Source organism: Orycteropus afer, unplaced genomic scaffold, assembly GCF_000298275.1.
Source record: "Orycteropus afer afer isolate SDZICR_OR568_19922 unplaced genomic scaffold, OryAfe1.0 scaffold00039, whole genome shotgun sequence".
Classification (NCBI taxonomy): Eukaryota; Metazoa; Chordata; class Mammalia; order Tubulidentata; family Orycteropodidae; genus Orycteropus; species Orycteropus afer.
The window spans coordinates 1947713-1965931 of NW_006921626.1; the positions used below are offsets into that span (position 1 = coordinate 1947713).

The 18219-nt window shown below is 36.6% G+C and overlaps 1 protein-coding gene across 1 annotated transcript in view; it reads right to left on the reverse strand.

The window, feature by feature from the left end:
- EPRS1 (glutamyl-prolyl-tRNA synthetase 1) overlaps window positions 1-18219 on the reverse strand; it is a 118757-nt gene that overhangs the window by 87976 nt on the left and 12562 nt on the right. The window contains exons 7-13 of the mRNA XM_042780420.1: window positions 16769-16895; window positions 15333-15525; window positions 14186-14357; window positions 11963-12196; window positions 10326-10410; window positions 9835-9894; window positions 131-241 (exon numbers count right to left, since the gene is read on the reverse strand). Coding sequence (XP_042636354.1) covers window positions 131-241; window positions 9835-9894; window positions 10326-10410; window positions 11963-12196; window positions 14186-14357; window positions 15333-15525; window positions 16769-16895 — 982 coding nt within the window. The remainder of the gene's footprint in view (window positions 1-130; window positions 242-9834; window positions 9895-10325; window positions 10411-11962; window positions 12197-14185; window positions 14358-15332; window positions 15526-16768; window positions 16896-18219) is intronic.

Consider the following 18219-nt stretch of genomic DNA (forward strand, 5'->3'; position numbering starts at 1 on the left):
ATTTACTTCATTTGGTATCAAATCTGAACAAATAATATTGGCTGTAAAATGACCTCAAAATCATTGCTATTGCCACCAAAGCACATGTTCTTTTAATATACAGAAAGACAATAGTCAAACTGAAAGTGACCTTTGGGTGTCTGGCTACTTCTTTCATCTTCTCCTGAGCTTCAGGAATGTTCACTGGGATCACTTCTTTCTTCAGTAATGCAACGTATCGCGGAGCCACCGGGTCAATAACCTACAATAAACCCATCCTCATGTTACAATGCTCCAACATTTCAAAAAACTTCATAGATAAAATAAACAACAACACAGGAATATGAACTGGCTTTCTTTGTTACTGCATTTACTAATTTTTTTGCTGTACCTGTTAACCTGTCTCTAACATTTAATTACTAAGTAGAGAAAAGGAAAAAACCATCATAAATCAAGACTATGTGAAGAATTTATAGATCCAGCCTAAAAGTAACTACTAGCGGATGGGGAAAAAAACCAATTAGTTAAAGCATAATATTAGAAATATTTTTAAAATAATTTTAAAATCTGGTATTAGAAAGCACAGAAAATGATTCTCTGGGTTTATATTTTCATCCTATAGGTAAGTGTGATATTCCATTTTGTACTGCAGGAGAAGCCCATTTTAAAGGAATGTAAATAGTTGTGTTTCAGTATCATTTTCTATAAATACTAAGCCACACATGTACATCAAAAGCAGAATAGCATTAGGTCACTATAATAAGGCAATTTCATAAATGAGAAATATAAACAAGAGAAAATATTTCTACTAGCTTGTAAGCTTCTTCAGGGTTGAATCTATATTTAAGGACTACTGTATTCCCAGTTCCCAGCGAGGGCCTGGCACAGACAGATAATAAAGAAACAGATGCAAACTGACTAAACAAATAGTCACACTTCTTTTACTCTAACCTTCTCTATCTCTAAAACACAAATAACATATTCTTCTGAAGCTGATGTATTTTTCTCACTTTCTTATTCAATTTAAAATTATCCATAGTAAGGAAAGGTTTATATATTGGAGGACATTTTCTTTGTTGGTTACCAGGGGTGGGAGGGGAGGAGAGGGAATGCTGTTAGATAGATAGAGATAAATATTGATTTGGGTGAAGAGAAGGGCAATGTACCAAATGTGAGTGACCAATATGGCAGCATTGAGGATGAGAAAGACATAGAGAGGTACATGGGAAGTACAGACAACAAATATGAACCCTTTTGCATATACAGTACTGAGTTGTCTGTGAAAGCAAACATGGGTATAGGGACGGATAGATGGGTGAACAAGCTAAAAAATTAGGTATGTCTAAATGGAGAGTGTATCCAAGATCATATATAGGGTTGGCAGACAATGGGCCTATAAGTTCATGTGAATGATCAGAAGTCCCAGGTGTATAGTAGAGCTGACAAGGGGCAAGGTTATGGTCATTACTTGGTCACAGCCAGCTACCCAGAGGGACCGAGTAGTTGATCCTGCGGGCTTGGGACCATAGTCGCAGGGGACATGAAGCTCAATTGGCATAACATACTATACAAAACATTGTTCCACCTACTACTTTGGCGAGTAGCAACTGGGATCTTAAAAGCTAGCAAGCTGCCATCTAGATGCAACAACAGGTCTCTCCTCGTCAAGAAGAAAGAAGAAAACCAAAATTAATGGAAACAATCAGTCCTAGCGACTGGTACACCATCCGATCTGCAACCTATACAACTATGAGACCAGAAGAACTAGATGGTGCCCAGCTACCACTGCCATCCACTTGGAAGGGATGTAGGAGATCCTGCATAAAGAGGGAGAGCAATGTGGAACAAAACTCAAAATCATTTGGAGGCAAAAAAAAAAAAAAAAAAAGGTGGGGACCAGGTTTGCTGGTCCAATAGAGCCTGGTGTAACCACTGAGACTATGGTCCCTAGCTGCCCTTCAGGTCTGGAATTGAACCCACAACTGTGGTTTCCAGCCAAACAAAGTACAGGCATGTGAGTTAAACATTTACCTCAAGTAGACACATGCCCTGGAGAGAACAATCATGGGAGAAGGAAGGGCTGCTTATGCACAGGGAGATAGCTCAGGGTGCAGAAGAGTATGAAGGGATGGACACTGGGAGGAGGTAGCTATGGGTAGGAAGTGGGAGGGGAGCTGCTGCATTGTAAATTTTGGTCAATGACATGAGACAAAGTATATGTGAACTGCTGTATGAAAAGTGAATTTACTCTGTAAATCTTCACCCAAATCCTAATAAAAAAAAAAAAAATTATCCATAGTGACCAACAGTAGCAGTGTTTTCACACTAGTTGAGTGCAAACCCTTTGTGCTATGTAGGGACATATATGGAGAAAAAATGTTCAGACAAGTAAATATGCAGTCAAATATCTAAGTAAAGGAAGGATAAAGAAATCATGGCATAACTAATTAAACTTGACTCTTTTATGTTTGCTTTGCTTTATATTGGGGTTTTTTTGTTGATGCTATTGTTTGGATGATTTTTTTAACATTACTTTGAGGGTATTTTTAGGCTTCCTGGAAAGAATATTGTGGAACTTCAGAATGAACTAAGAAAACTACCCTCAGAGACTTATTCATGAAAATTCTGGAAAGCTATTAAGCTTCCGTAGTGATACTGTCTCGGAAACCCAAGGAGGGGTTGCTATGAGTCGGGCCGACTTGACGGCACATAACAACAACAACATTAAACTTCCCTGTGTCTCCTACTTCTCTGCTTATATTTCATACCACAACTAAAGCCTCAGCTGAAATCAGGACTGCTCCAAATATACTGTTTCATTTTTTTCCTGGAGGCTTTCAAGTCACTCCTACTTGTTAAACATATCTTTCTTCAGCCTCTACTAGTTAGAATAATCAAAGATTTCAGCTGTGACTGTTTAGTTCAGTATGTTAGCCAGTAAGACAAACTTTCTTTAAAGAAACTAACACAAAACAACTGCACCAGAGAAACTTAACTCATTTCACTGCAGCTCCGTTCCCTTATTTGACAGAAAGGGCAGAAGAGTGTTTCTCACAATTAACTCTTAACTTGTGGCAACTGTTAAAATAGATTTTCAGTTCACTCAACACTAAAAGATTATGATTCTAATGGTCGGAAGCAGAGTAGAAATCTGTACTTTTAGGAAGCATTCTACAGGATTGTTAGAATCAGGAATGTTTGGGAAACCTTGGATTGAAAGATTTTAAAAAGTCTCTTTTCAGCTCTAAAACTGTATAATCAGTGGTTTTCAAACTACTCCAAAGAGCCCTAAGGGTTCCAAGGCAATTCTACAGGAGGGAGAAGGGCTGTAATGGGCTGAAGAGAGGAGGAACCCAGGCCCCACTAAGACACTTCAACCAAAATACCTACTTCTAGTTATTGCATTTACTAAATAATAATAATTAAAATGAAAACATTCCTTATTTCAGGGCACAGGAGCTTAGAAGACTTTAAAAAAAAAAAAAAAACTAAACTCACTGCCATCGAGTCAGTCCCAACTCATAGCGACCCACTCCTTAGGTTTCTGAGGCAGTATCAGTACAGAAGTAGATTACCCAACCTTCCTTCTGAGGAGTGGCTGGTGGGTTTGAACCATCAGCCTACTGATTAGCAGTCAAGTGCCTTAGGCACTATGCCACCAGAGCTCCTTTAATATATTTTAATTTACTAGGTGAGTTGAGGAAAAAAGGTTGCATTATCATACAACTAAAATACTAAGATAAATCTAAAAAGTATAACAGTAAAGGTTGACAAAGGAAAGCAATAACTGTGAAATAAACACTTTAAAGCTGTGACCTTTCTGCCTTGACTGAAAAGTTTAAATCTTAACACTTAAGTGCACCATGAAGAAAATTAGGACAATGAGGTTAATACAGAGTAAACTTCTCAACTGTCTCCTACCAATATCAAGAGAAATCATTTTCTATAGAAGTAGACATATTCTATTTAACATGATACAGAAAATTGTGTACTCGTTTCATGTCAAGATGAAAAGGAAAATTTAGAAAACAAAAGATTGTATTTTTAGAGGGATACTGAAATTTTTAACCACTTCACGTCTCATGGTCCGCTTTATTCCTTTCTCTTTTCCAATTTTACCAAGTAGAATACACTCTATAAATAAAACTCTTTCTTTAAAGAACCATGTAATTAAAGGACTCCAACTAATTTTTTTGGTGGAAGTTGTGTTAAAAAATGCTAAATTACAAAGAGCAAGAAAGTAGCCAAAGAATGATGTTTTAGCTCTGCCCCTAATGCTTATTTCCCAAACTGTAGCATTAAACCATATGCTTTGCAACTGTGTGGATCATAACAAATTATGGGTAACACTGCAAAGAATGGGAATTCCAGAACACTTCATTGTGATTATGAGGAACCTGTACATGAGGCAGTAGTTGTCAAATGCAAGAGGCAGTTGTTTAAACAGAACAAGGACATATTATGTGGTTTAAAATCAGGAAGGGTGTGAGTCAGGGCTGCATACTTTTACCATATTATTCAATCTGTATGCTGAGCAAATAATCCAAGAAGCTTGACTCTGTGAAGAACAGAGTAGCATCAAGATTAGAGGAAGATTCATTAACAACCTGCAATAGGCAGATGATACAATCTTGCTTGTAAAAGTAAAGAGGACTTGAAGCACTTCCTGATGAAGATCAAAGACTACAGCATTCAGTATGCATTACACCTTAACATAAAGAAAACAAAAGTCCTCATAACTGGACCAATAAGAACCATCAACAGTTAGTCCAAAGAACTAATGGACCATGTGAATCTCAGCCTATATGACCCCGAGACCAGAAGAACTAGACGGTGCCCAGCTACCAATGCCAACCACTTGGAAAAGGATCAAAACTGGAAATCCTGGAGAGAGTGGGAGAAAAATGTGGAACAAAATTCAAAATCATAAGAAAGACCAGGCTTACTAGTTTGATAGAGACTGGTGAAACCCTGGAGACTATGGCCCTGAGTCACCCTTTGGGCCTGAAATTTAATTCACTCCCATGACCTAACTCTCAGCCAAACAACAGACAGGCCTATAAGCTGAACACCTACACCAGGAAGATGTACTCCTTAGAAAAATCAACCATGGAAGATCAGATGGGCAGCATCTGCACAGGGAGAAAGGTAGGGAGACACGGATGCACAGGTAAGAAGGATACAGGGAAACGGCAACCACAGGGAGGAAGTGGGAGGAGAGCTGTTACTCTTCAAGGAAAGTAACCAGTGACACAAAATATGTATGAACTGTTGAACGTAAAACAAATCTGCTTTGCAAAATTTCACCCAAAATCACAATTTAAAAATTTAAAGAAAAGAAATATCATGATAAATGCAGAAAAGATTGAAGTTGTCAAAGCTTTCATTTTAGTTGAATCCACAATGAATGCCCTTGGAAGCAGCAGTCAAGAAATCAAACAACATATTATACTGGGCAAATCTGCTCAAAAGAACTCTAAAGTGTTTAAAAGCAAACATGTAACTTTGAAGACAAAGGTGTGCCTAACCCAAGCCGTAGTATTTTCAACAGCCTCATATGCATGTAAAAGCTGGACAGTGATTAAGGAAGACTGCAGAAGAACTGATGTATTTAAATTATGGTACTGGTAGAGCATACAGAATGTACTGTGGACTACTGAAGAACAAATAAATCTGTCTTGAAGAACAGATAGCTGGAACGTTCCTCAGAAGCTAGAATGGCCAAATTTTATCTCTTTTACTTTGATCATGTTATCCGAAGGGATCAATCCCAAGAGAAGAATATCATGCTTAGTAAAGTACAGAATCTGTGTAAAAAGGGGATTTTTTTACACAGTGGCCGCAACAATGGGCTCAAGTATAGTGATTGTGAAGATGGAGCAGGACTAGGCTATAGTTATACATTAGGTCACTATGAGTCAGAACCAACTTGACAGTACCTAACAACAGCATTAAATTTAATTTACTGACACTAGATTTAAATAACAAAAAGACTGTAAGTAACATAAACTCTAAATAAGGGAACTCAAGAATTGGAGAGAATGGGTTTCAGTGTAGGAAGACATACTGAAGGTCAATAATAGATACAAAACAGTACATGATAGGAATGATTTCATAGTCACTACACCACCACCACCACTCATTGCCGTCGAGTCGATTTCGACTCATAACAACCCCTCCATGGGCTTCCCAGGCTGTATCTCTATGGAAGTAGATTCCTCAGTCTTCCTTCCGAGGAGTGGCTGGTAGTCAGCCTTCTGGTTAGCAGTCAAATGCCTTAGGCACTATGCCACCAGAGCTCCCCTCCATAAAACCAAAAAACTCCAAACTCACTGCCGTGGAGTCAGATCCAACTCATAACAACCCCTCCTTGGGTTTCCGAGGCAGTACACTACAGAAGTAGATTGCCCAGTCTTCCTTCCAAGGAGTGGCTGGTGGGTTTGAACCACGAGCCTTCTGGGAGGCAGTCAAAAGCCTTAGGCACTACACCACCAGAGCTCCCCTTCATAGTCACTATTAATCTAAATTATGTGTTATGTTTTATGAACTGTTTTAATGCTTACAGATTCCACAGACTTCAGGATAAATAGAATGGATGGAAGATTCTCATCTATCTCATTCCTTTGCAACCCCTACTAAAAAAGACATGAAGGATTTTGTTTTGTTTAAAGGCTTGAACCCAGAAGGATTAATATAATAGGAGAGGAGATAGTAGCCACATAATTTTGGAAGCTGAAAAAAATATACAGAAGGGTCATAAGTGACTTAGCAGCCTAAGGAAATAGACACCTAAATTCTTAATAGAGAAAGCCAAGAAAACAACTGCAACCCTTATTCTACTGGAAAATCATCAAAATACTCAGTCATTGGCAGCACCAAGTACTTGTGCAAGGGGGTAAAATAGGTATAGCCAAAGAATAGTTGAAAGTTTGCTTAAGAAGCATGTCCTCTCCTGATCCATACAACCAGGAACCTGCCTCTCTTCTACCTTATAGAAGAAAGGAATTTACTCTGTAAAAAGACCATCTCTTGATCCTGGCAGACCACAGAAATAACCAAAGGTGAGGTTCTGCACTGGAAACAAGGAGATGAAATGAATGTGAGGTACTAGATGTAAGGCCCTCCACAGTTTTCCCCCACACGGCTTCAAAATACTTCAGGCAAGTGAATGAAAGAAACTTTCCCAGGGGAAATTGCCTGATTCAAGAGATAAGACACAAAGTTACTGGCATGGGGTTCTCCAACTAACTGGCCCAGCCATGATCCTGTAGTGAAGCTCAGTGGATAAGGCAAACTCTTGCGCTTAGGGCTTCCAATCACTTTTAGCACACCATACGAAACAGAAGCAGATAACCAAGAAAGCTAATCAAACATCTGAGAACTAACATGAATGAAAGAAACCAAAAGAAACAACCAGAAAGAAGGAAAAAGAGACATGAAAAGGAAAATGAAAGAAACATTAACATTACAACCATGAAACACAAACAGGAAGTTACTTTGAAAATCCAGAAAAGCAAAAGAGAAATCTTGGAAATATGATAGCACAAATGAAAAACTCTACAAAAAGGTGGAACAGCCTATGAGAAAGCACACCCAAAAGATAAGATGAAAAAGAAAAGAGAAGTTAAGAACATTAGAAGATAAGTCCAAGAGGGCCAATTTGCACAAGAGGAGACACAGAGAGAAGAAAGAAAATACAGTAAAGAAAAAAAAAAGACAAAGAATTCAAGAAAATTTCCCAGGAATGGGTTTCCAGACTGAAGCTGCATGTTCTTTCAGTGGATGTGGAGAAAACAGACCCACACCAAGGCACATCACCAAGAAATTTGAGAAGAGTTGGTACCAAGAGAAGATCCTATAATACTCAAAGTGATAAAACAGACCATAGACAAGGTCTCAAGGAGCCCTAGTAGCACAATGGTTAAAGTGTTCAGCTGCTAATGAAAGGTCGATGGTTTGAACCTGCCAGCCTTTCTCCATGGGAAAAGATGTGGCAGTCTGCTTCCCTAAAGATTTACAGCCCTGAAGATTTACAGCCCTGAAAACCCTACAGGGCAAGGGCAGTTCTACTCTGCCCTACTGGGTTGCTGTGAGTTGGAATCGACTTGATGGGAATGGGTTTTGGAGTTAATACAAGTTCTCAAAAAATCTTTTTCATCCCACACTCCCATTCTAAGGGAACTATCAAAGGATATGCTATAGCAAAGCAAGAAGATGATAAAATGAGAAAGAAAATTCAGGAAGCAGATATCCATCATAAAACAAAGGCAAAGGGAATCCCCAGGATGATGATGAAAAGAGGCCTAGGAAGACAGCTGTGCCTCAGCAGAGAGTTACTAAACTAGACCAGATCAGTTTGCAGAGGCTCTGGCAGAGACCTCTCCAAGATGAAGCTGAAACACTATCTGAGGCACCTGAACATCTTGGAAGAAAATTTACAAACTTGTAGAGAGCCTGAGTTTGAATTAGAATGCTAAGCAAATGAGAAAGACAACAATATGATTAACTACAAGAAAAATAAAGTTATGAGAAAAAGTAAGACAACTAAATCCTCACCTTCCATAGTGGGGAGTCAACTGATAATGGCTAAAACTAACAAATCAAGAGGTGGTGACACACTTCTTATTAGAAACATGGTGCTAAATACCGGTATCTAAATGTCTAAAAGAAGTGGAAGTGGTTTCTCTAGGGGAAGAAAAATGGAGGGAAAGAGGACAAGGAAATGTGCTTTCATATTCACAAATCCTGCAGAACTATTAGACTACAGTGAAATATATTTTGTATATTTAATTTATTAAAAATTAATATCTCTAAAAATCGGATATAATGTAAAGAACACCAATATTTAATTTTGCCTATAAATTTGTATTTATTATTAGTAACTGCAGCAACAGAAAGAACCAATTAATAATTTCATTATGAACCAAAAAGCTGTCCAATCACAAAAGACTAAATAAAAGAAATTCAAGACACATGCAAGACAAGCAACTATTTCTTGAGGCAAAGCATCAGCACAATCAAGCAGTAACCCCCCCTCCCCCAAATAAAAGAATTTACAGAACACAATCACAGAAACCATAGTTTAAAACTTGGCATTTTTCTGATTTGCCTTATTATAGCGTCTAAGCATCTGCTTCCAATTAGTAATTAAGTTATCAATATACAGTAGTCCTCATGTGACTTTTAGTTAAGAATCAGTTTAAAAAACAAACAACAAAAAAAGCTGCAATTAAATAAGACACAGAAATTGTAATTATGAACCTTAAATATTACTCAATGAAATATGTAATAATAAAATAATAAAACTCTATGTCCTCTTAGTACATAAGGGAACAGCAGAATTAGCCAAATCTTCCCTTTGCCTCTAAGAAAACCAGAGGACGTGTTTCTTAAAACAAAGAACAACGCACTTTCAATGAGTTTGTATAAACAAGTCTTTTATATAAATGTGATTGTGCTTCAAAGCTGTATATAATAACATCTCAGGTTATAACATGTAATATGCTAAAAGCTACGCACTAAGGCAAATAAAAGCATTAAGTAATACCTTCTTACAGAGAGCTCGCAGCTTGAAAGCAGAAAAATGAAATGCAGAGTGTTCATAAAAGATTTAAGGAAAAAATTATTATCATTCCCCATAACTCCAAGTTTGTTTTAATCATTGTTACTTGTTTGAGATAGTTAAAAGGCTTAATACTTTTCATATATTTAAAAAAGGAAAACATTCCATTTTCCTGAAAGTCTGCAAACGTTCTTCACAAATTTTGCTCTACCATGAGCACACTAATGAATTCTACATGTATTATATTTAGAAGTTCAGCAAGAGAATAAAGAATTGAAAGTTAAAACATGTACCTTTTTATTAAATGCCCAGATTTTGTCCCATTCCATGTTCACAACTGAACGTGAAGAGCCCTAGAAAAACATTAATGAAACAACTTAATGGGCAAGAAGTATTAATTACACTTTTAAAATCACAAGTGAAACACATTTAGAAAAAATAAACTCAATAAATGCTTATTAACTATACTTCCTTTAAAATAGAAAATTTAGTGTACACAAACTAATTTGGTTACTTTATAGACTGAGGAAGTTTTTGGGTTTTTTTGAACCATTTTACTGGGTAAAAAATACCACAGCTGGCTTTGACCAATAAGAGGTTAGTCATTTAGGATATTCTCAATTTCCCATTACTGTAAACAGTGCTAAACGTATTTTTAACTTTGCCCTTGCATTATAAGGGACACACAAGGGACAGAAAGAGAACATGAAGAATTAAGAAAGAATAAAGGGATATCAATAGACATTTTTAAAAAAGAGAAGCCTGAAAAGAAACCATAACTCACCTGAGCAGCAATAAACTGTTTCAATCCCTCAACTGTCATCCCTCTTCTGAGTACACCACGAACTGTAGGAAATCTTGGGTCATCCCTGGGAAATATGTAAATTTTTATCTTACCAAGGATATTTTCCTATTTTATGCATAGTTGGAGAAACTACAAAATACGTTAATGAATAATAAATTAAATAGCTTTTTAAATATTTGGACTAAGAGCTGGTTCTATTAATTGAGCAGGCCACAGTACTAATGAGTCCAAGTCATGGAAGAGGAAACCTGCTTACTAGTCAAATAAAAGCACTACTGGAAATAGTAAAAGGACATCTGAAAAAGACACACTGGTAATAACTTCAAATATGGAATGCCCATGCATTAATACATTCTTATTAGCTTTTCATTAAATAAACATTTAAGCTCTGACGAGAGATCACATCACTGGTGTCATCCATGTCATGAATATACTTAAAAAAAAGCCCTGCAGGTTGTAAAAAATACATATATAAGTTATTAATATTCTTCGGAGATATTCAAATTTCATGAACTAAACTTGTTCTCTGGGGTTCAAGATTGTTGTTGTTGTTGTTATTTAACATCGAGTCGGCCCCGACTCATAGCGACCCCTCCTTGGGTTTCCGAGGCAGTATCACTACGGAAGTAGGATTACCCAACTTGCCTTTCATCAAATTCAGCTCCACACTACTTTAAAATAGTATAAAATACACATAATTTATTTGACATATAGCTTAGTCTGTATTATGTGAATATAAACTAATATAAACATTCTTGCTATTTCAGGTAAAAGAAAAAAAAAAAAAACTTCTTAGACTATTAACACTGGTGACCCATCTGAACAGATACATTTCATGTATATAAATATCTGGCTATAAAATCACTTTAATTTTTATACTTCATAAACCAAAAACCAAAACCAAACCCACTGCCGTAGAGTAATATCCGACTCATAGAGACCCCTCTATGTGTTTCCGAGGCAATATCACTACAGGAATAGATTGCCCGATCTTCCTTATGAGGCATGGCTGGTTGGTTTGAACCACCAGCCTGCTGGTTAGCAGTCAAATGCCTTAGGCACTAAGTTCCCAGAGCTCCTTATACTCCTATATAGCTCATAAAAACTCTACATATGTTATTGATAGGTTGCAAAGGTTTTCAAACTTTTTCTAAGAGCTCAATCCTCTCGGAAACTGTGCCACAAAGTGGATCCTCATATAGAGCAGAGACCAATCAGGGCCTCACTTTAATTCAGAATTTCTTGTCTTCCTTGGAACCAGCTCAAAGAAAAACCTCAGTGCCTCAGCAGAGCGGAGAGAAAGTGGTAACCAGATCTGTGGAGTACCTGAAAGCCATAGCCACTTTTCTATGAAATGCTGAGATCTGTAGCAGAGTGGCCTCATGTATTTTCTATTCCTGAGTGCTATGGTTCACAGTGAGCACACCATGTTTACAGCATTACAATAAAGAGGGGAAAAACCTCGTGCACTGGTTGCAAAGAAGTCACAGACCAGGAACCTTGTAGGTCTACTCATTCTACCTCCTCCCAATTACCCCCTGCCCCCAATTCTCAAAGAAGTTTATAAATCACTGATGTTCTTACTTTCTATTAATTCAATGTAACATTAAACATACCATCCATCTACTAGTCCTTCGTTGACAAACCACGTGAGTTTTCTTTTGGAAAGTACCGTGTTGTTGAGATTTAACCGACTATATTCCCAAATGTATGGTTTTCTTATGCCTAAAGCTTCAATAATCCAGTAAAACTGTTCATCTCTGTCATGGTATTCTGTTGTTCTCAGGGCATGGGTAACACCTTCAGTGCTGTCCACTATAGGGCAGGCAAAATCATATGTCGGATAAACACTAGAAAAAAAAAAAAGAGCTTCTGTGAAAACACGAAACCTTTCACCCTTTCCAACTTAGATCAGCCTTTGAGAATAATGAATTTCTTGGCCACTCAGTATTCAAACAAATAAGCATATTTGCAATCAAACACACAATCATGTATTGGGTTGGAAAATTCTACCATCATATTTCTGAAATGGTCACTGAATATAATGCTAAGAAGCAATAAACAATACATATAATACATTTTGAGGGAGTTTGTTGTTGTTGTTATGTGCCCTCAAGTCAGATCTGACTCATAGTGACCCCTCCTTGGGTTTCTGAGACAGTATCTCTATGGAAGTATATTGCCCAACCTTCCTTCCGAGGAGTGGCTGGTGGGTTTGAACTGTCAACCTTCTGGTTAGTAGTCAAGTGCCTTAGGTACTATGCTACCAGAGCTCCTGAGGGAGTTTAGCTTTTGAATATCTTTGGTAACTCCTCACTTCAGGAATATGCATTTCAGAACAGTGTTTTCACTTTCTCCAAGCAAAACAAAGAAAATGATCTTAAGATCATTTTTAAGTTTTAAACATAATTTCTTCCTAAAATAATGTGCACACATACTTGCAGTTGTCATCTGAATTTTAAAAAAAATATGTATTACTGTATTACGCCTTCTAATCTTTAAGATTTGGTTTCATTAAGATGCCACTACTACATTATGCTTTTTAATTTAATGCTGAAAATGTGTATCCAAATTTAGTTTTCCAAATGTATTCAAAATATCTGTTTAAGGAAACAGGGAGTAATCATCCTGGTAAAAGTGATGGGCATATATATACATGCATAACCACATACATGTGTTTGTCTATCTATGGACACACACATCCATACCCACAAGTTTAAAGGCAGTCACACTAGCTAACCAGGTAATCATTTACGTTCACTAATATCTCTTTTGGAGTTGTAATTCAGCACATAGTAGGCTTCTTCATAGTATAAAAATATATATTCCAAGGTTTACTTTATAAAAATAAGCTATTGAGGGGGGAACTACTTAAAGAAAAAACTCTGTTAATCTGAAAACTAAATTAAAACTACTAAAAACACATGATGCTTTACTGTATTTTTCATTCATATTTCTTAAACTTCTAATCCTACCACTCTTACAGACAGTAGTAATCTTAGAAAAACAAGTAATCCCTGACTTATGATATAGTTGAATTACAATAAACCACTTTTGACTGTCTGTTGTTTTGTTTTGTGCACCTTTTGTTAATACTATGTACCACATACAATGTTGCAGCATGTAATTTGCTGATGTTATGTTCTCAGATGTTCACTCACAGAGGGTGAATTTTATGATTTACTCTGCCAAAGTCAATTGGCAGATTCGAGAATCAGGGAACTGTTACCATGAAATAATGAAGAAAAAAAGGACCATATAGGCAACTCTCACAATTTTCTGAGCAGAAATGTCACCCACATTCCCATGGATAATACAAATGATCTAGAACCTTCCATAAGTGGAGTTATTACCACAAGTGACAAACTGCCAACATCCTCCAACTGTTCTTCATTGTCAGAGTAAATTTTTATGATTTGTGTATTTTTTATGTATGTGTTTACATATTAAGATATATCTTTAAGTTTCTTTGTAATGTTTCCAACCCTCAAAGACAAATAAAGATTGAATTTATAAAGATAACAATAATAAAAGGCAGTAGTAACGAAAACTATAAAAAGAAAATTAAGTATTCGATTTATATCAGAAATGACTTACAATAGAGTCATTGGAGCAGAACTTAGTCCTAAGTCAGAGACTACCTGTAATCTAATATAACTTTCATTGCCAGTGAGGAAACTTAGGCCCTAAAGTCCCTTTACCAAAGGCTGCCTGGCCAGTTAATCTGTAGATGAACAAGGACTGGGGTCTCTTGAGTATTCTCCAAGTATCTACAATATACTCCTGGAGAGGACCAAAGCTAAAGCACCAAAGGCTTCCTACCACATTGAAATACTTACTTGTATTTATTTCCAGTTCTTGGGTGTGGTTGAATTTTACAGCGATAAAGGGTTGGGTCCCTCATGCAACCATTGTTACTAGTCATATCGATTTTTGCTCGCAAACAACAGGATTGACCAAACTGGGTTCCTTTTTTCATTTCTTCCCACATTTGTAGATTCTTCTCAATAGCTATAAAATGACAGTTCTATTACAGTTTATCTTATGTATTACTAATCTGGTTCAACTCAATTTAATCATCCTGGAATTAGATTCAAATTTTTAAGTTCTTGCTTGAAATTATAAACATACTCCATTAGTTTACAAATATTCTAATACTTGCAATAACTGAATCCAAAGGCAAATGAATTACTTTTTAATGAAGAAAAATCTCACAATGTACAAAAGTAGGAAGTATACTCTATAAATATGTTTAAGAAGAGGTAGAGCCAATATATCCCACTGATATAGTATCAATTAAGGGTAAGGGGAAGCACGAGGTGTGAAAGGTCCTCTTATCCAAAGTTTCTTGTTCTCCCATCATGGTACACCTAGCGGGTCCATTGCTTCTTCCCACTCTAAAAAATTTAACTCTTGTCTGTGAAGGTGAAGAATTCTCTTCCTTTGCCACTTCATACCTGACAGATCAGTCTGGCCTGGCCCAGGGGGCCCACAGGCATCAGTGCTGTAGCCCATGCCCATCTGAAAAATATACCTCAGACTGAAAGCCTCAGCCTGTGGGCTCCCTGGAAGCCCCTCCAGTCATCCCAGTGAGAAGCAGGATACCCTTACACTAAGAAATGGAGTCATGATAGGAAACAGTGATATAAGAAAGAAAAGAGTTTAATTCCAGAAAAAAGAACTCTATATTCCATGTAACTATGGTCTTCTGGGGTTGCTATTATTTGGAATTAATTCAATGGTAAACAACATTAACAAATGAGATCCTAAGAACATGCACACTTTGTGTGCAACTGTGATACTAACGAATAAGAAAATAAAGATGAAAGAAAGGAAAATCATTTCTAAGAGATAAATTAATGTATGAATCACATTCTCAAATGGGTTCTGAACAAGTATCTTTCAAAGAAAAGACATTACGTTCTATAAAGAGACAGAACACAAGAAGAATATCAATTAAAATATAAAACACTAAATGTGTCTTACAATTATTTCTGTGTTTGGATTCTATCCTCTGCTCACGTTCCACTTTCATTTGCTCAGCAGGAGTATCATCAACATAAGCCTTCCCTTCTTGAATTAGCTTCTCTGCATATTTCATTATAGTTTCAAAGTGATCCGAGGTATAAGTAAATTGATCAGGTTTGATATGCAACATCGCAACATCCTCCAAAATAACCTGCAATAATATCCAAAATAACCATCAGTTTACCTTTTAAATTTTCTTGTGCAGTTTTAACCTATGACACCGCATTTGGGCAAAAGTAGTAATACACGACTTACATAGCTTAAAATGGTCATGGAAGTTGTATGATATTGGCCATAGTATGAAATGGCTCCATTTTCCTACTCCTTAAGGAGCAAATTATGAGAGAAAGAGAAGTGGATTTAAAGAGGATCAGAAAGGAAAAAGAATGATAGATATTCATTATATTACCCTCCACATTACCGACTGAGAAAGCTGATCTCATGAAGGAGCTTTCCATTCACTCTGGAAAAACTGGTTATAACTGATCTTACTGACAATTTGCCCTCTCTTTGAATATACTGTAGTGCTTCTGAGTAAAAATGATTATAAGAGGTTATGAAACTTTTACATTTTCTAATGTCTGCTTAGTTTTTGTTTCACTCATAAATTTAAGATTTTATGACAAAAAAGAAATCTGCCTCCAGTGACCAACTCATTTAAGAAATTGGTACTTAAAGGAAAACATAGCACTTACGCAAATTTTAGAACAATTAGAGAAATGAAAAATAATTTGAGTTTTTTAGTATGAGAATCCAATAGTTCTTGGTTTAGATCCAGATATGGAATACAGGTTTTCCCTGCTCTCCAAAGTAAAGCGCTTCCATGAAAACTTTCATAAGCCAAAATGGCATAAAGTGAAGAAATAATTACCATTAATTTATATGGGAAAATTTTTAAGTATTCTCAGAACCAAAACATAACCTACCAAATCATACCATATAACACATAAGATCTAAAATAACACTAACATATAGTGTTCACAGATAGTTCAAAGCTATGGCAGCTTGAAGCTCAGATGCTGGGTATCATCCCTGGGGGAGAAGGAGCTTGGCAACATCACTCTTGCTGCTCAGAGTGTGCGCTGCCTCTGTAACAACTTGCTGCAAAACAAACACTGAAGGCTACTTTTGCTTTTTGCCTTTTTTGGTAAAAGCCAAGATCCTCTTCAGATTTCTCTGTTAGAGAAAAGAGACACTATTTGGGGTCTTTCATAAAAGTAAAAGCAAAGTGACATAAAGGGAACTTTCAAGAAGCAGGGGATACCTGTATACAGGTGAAGAAAAAGCAGCTAGGAGAACGAAGTTAATTTATTTTTATACCATGAAGGTATCAGGTCCCCCTCTAATTTTTATTAATTTTTCTGACAAAGGGTCATCACTACACTTTTAATTACCTTCTCAAAATCTTCCTTTTCTTTTTCAGGATTTGTGTCATCAAATCTCATGATCAGTTTCCCTTTAAAGTTAACCTGGTAGTGCTGGTTCAGAAGAGCAGCTTTTGCATGCCCAATGTGTAAGTAACTAAAACAAAAACATTCCACAAAGAAACTCATTAACATGCTTTAACTAAATGCTTAAACTTAACCCTTTTGAGGAGATGAAGACAAAACAAAAGCCCTTTTAATTAGTATTCCAGTCATATTGTATTTTCTAACAAAAAGTATCGTGGTAGAACATCTGACCCTGACAAGAATTTCAGAAGATTACATTTGTAATGGAGATTGCAATGACTTTCTCACAGGACCACAGGACTGGGAATTTATTTTATTTAAAATAAATTCATTATTTTAGGATAGTTTTAGCTGACAGAAAAGGTAACACAGTACAGAAGTTCCTGTATTCCTGAACCCAGTTTTCCCAAGTGTTAACACCTTACCTTACTATGGTACATTTGTCATAGCTCTGGTAGCATAGTGGCTAAGACACTTGCCTGCTAACCATATGGCTGGCGGTTCAAACCCACCAGCCACTCCTCGGAAGGAAGGTTGGGCAATCCTACTTCCGTAGTGATTCTGCCTCGGAAACCCAAGGAGGGGTCACTATGAGTCGGGGCCAACTCGACGGCACATAACAACAACAACAACAACAATGAACCAATACAGTATTGATATATTATTATTATTAACTAAACTCCGTACTTTTTTCAGATTTCATTAGTTTGTCAAATGGAGATAACAGTGCCTTTCTTACATGACTGGTGGGATTAAATGAGTTACTGTGTGTAAAGCACTCGGCAGTGCTTGCACACAGCAGATGTGCTATGTATGTTAGCAAAGAATAAAGCACAAAAGTCAAGTCTTCTGGCCTTCCATGAAAGACACAGAAAAAAAATATTTTCTTTATAATAATTAAAGAACTCTTTAGCAGTATAAGGAGATATGATCAAAATTGTGACTGTTAAGAAAAACTGTACACTGATTTATATTTCAAACCCCAAAGTTGTATTAGGTCAAGAGCATATACTTTGATATTGACATAACTTTGAACAGAACACATTTTATATTTTATACAACAAAGAATAAACATAAGGAGCTCACTATTCCAAGCTCACAGTGACAGAAAATATACGAAGATTCAAAAGGAACAAATGTTTAAATGGCAGAGCTATAAATTACCACTACTAAAAAAGTGCCTTTTAGCAAGCCATTAAGGTCACTACACAATAGGACCATCAAGCCCTCTCACATCAAGAGTTTAGGAACAGAGAATAAGGCAGCAGGGCAGTGAAATGTCTGTGAGAATCAAACCATGTAAGATAAGTATTATTTATGAATGCATTCCACTCAGTCAGCTACCAATCATTTTATGACCAATCTGTGAAATTTCCAGAGTCGTCATTTCTCTT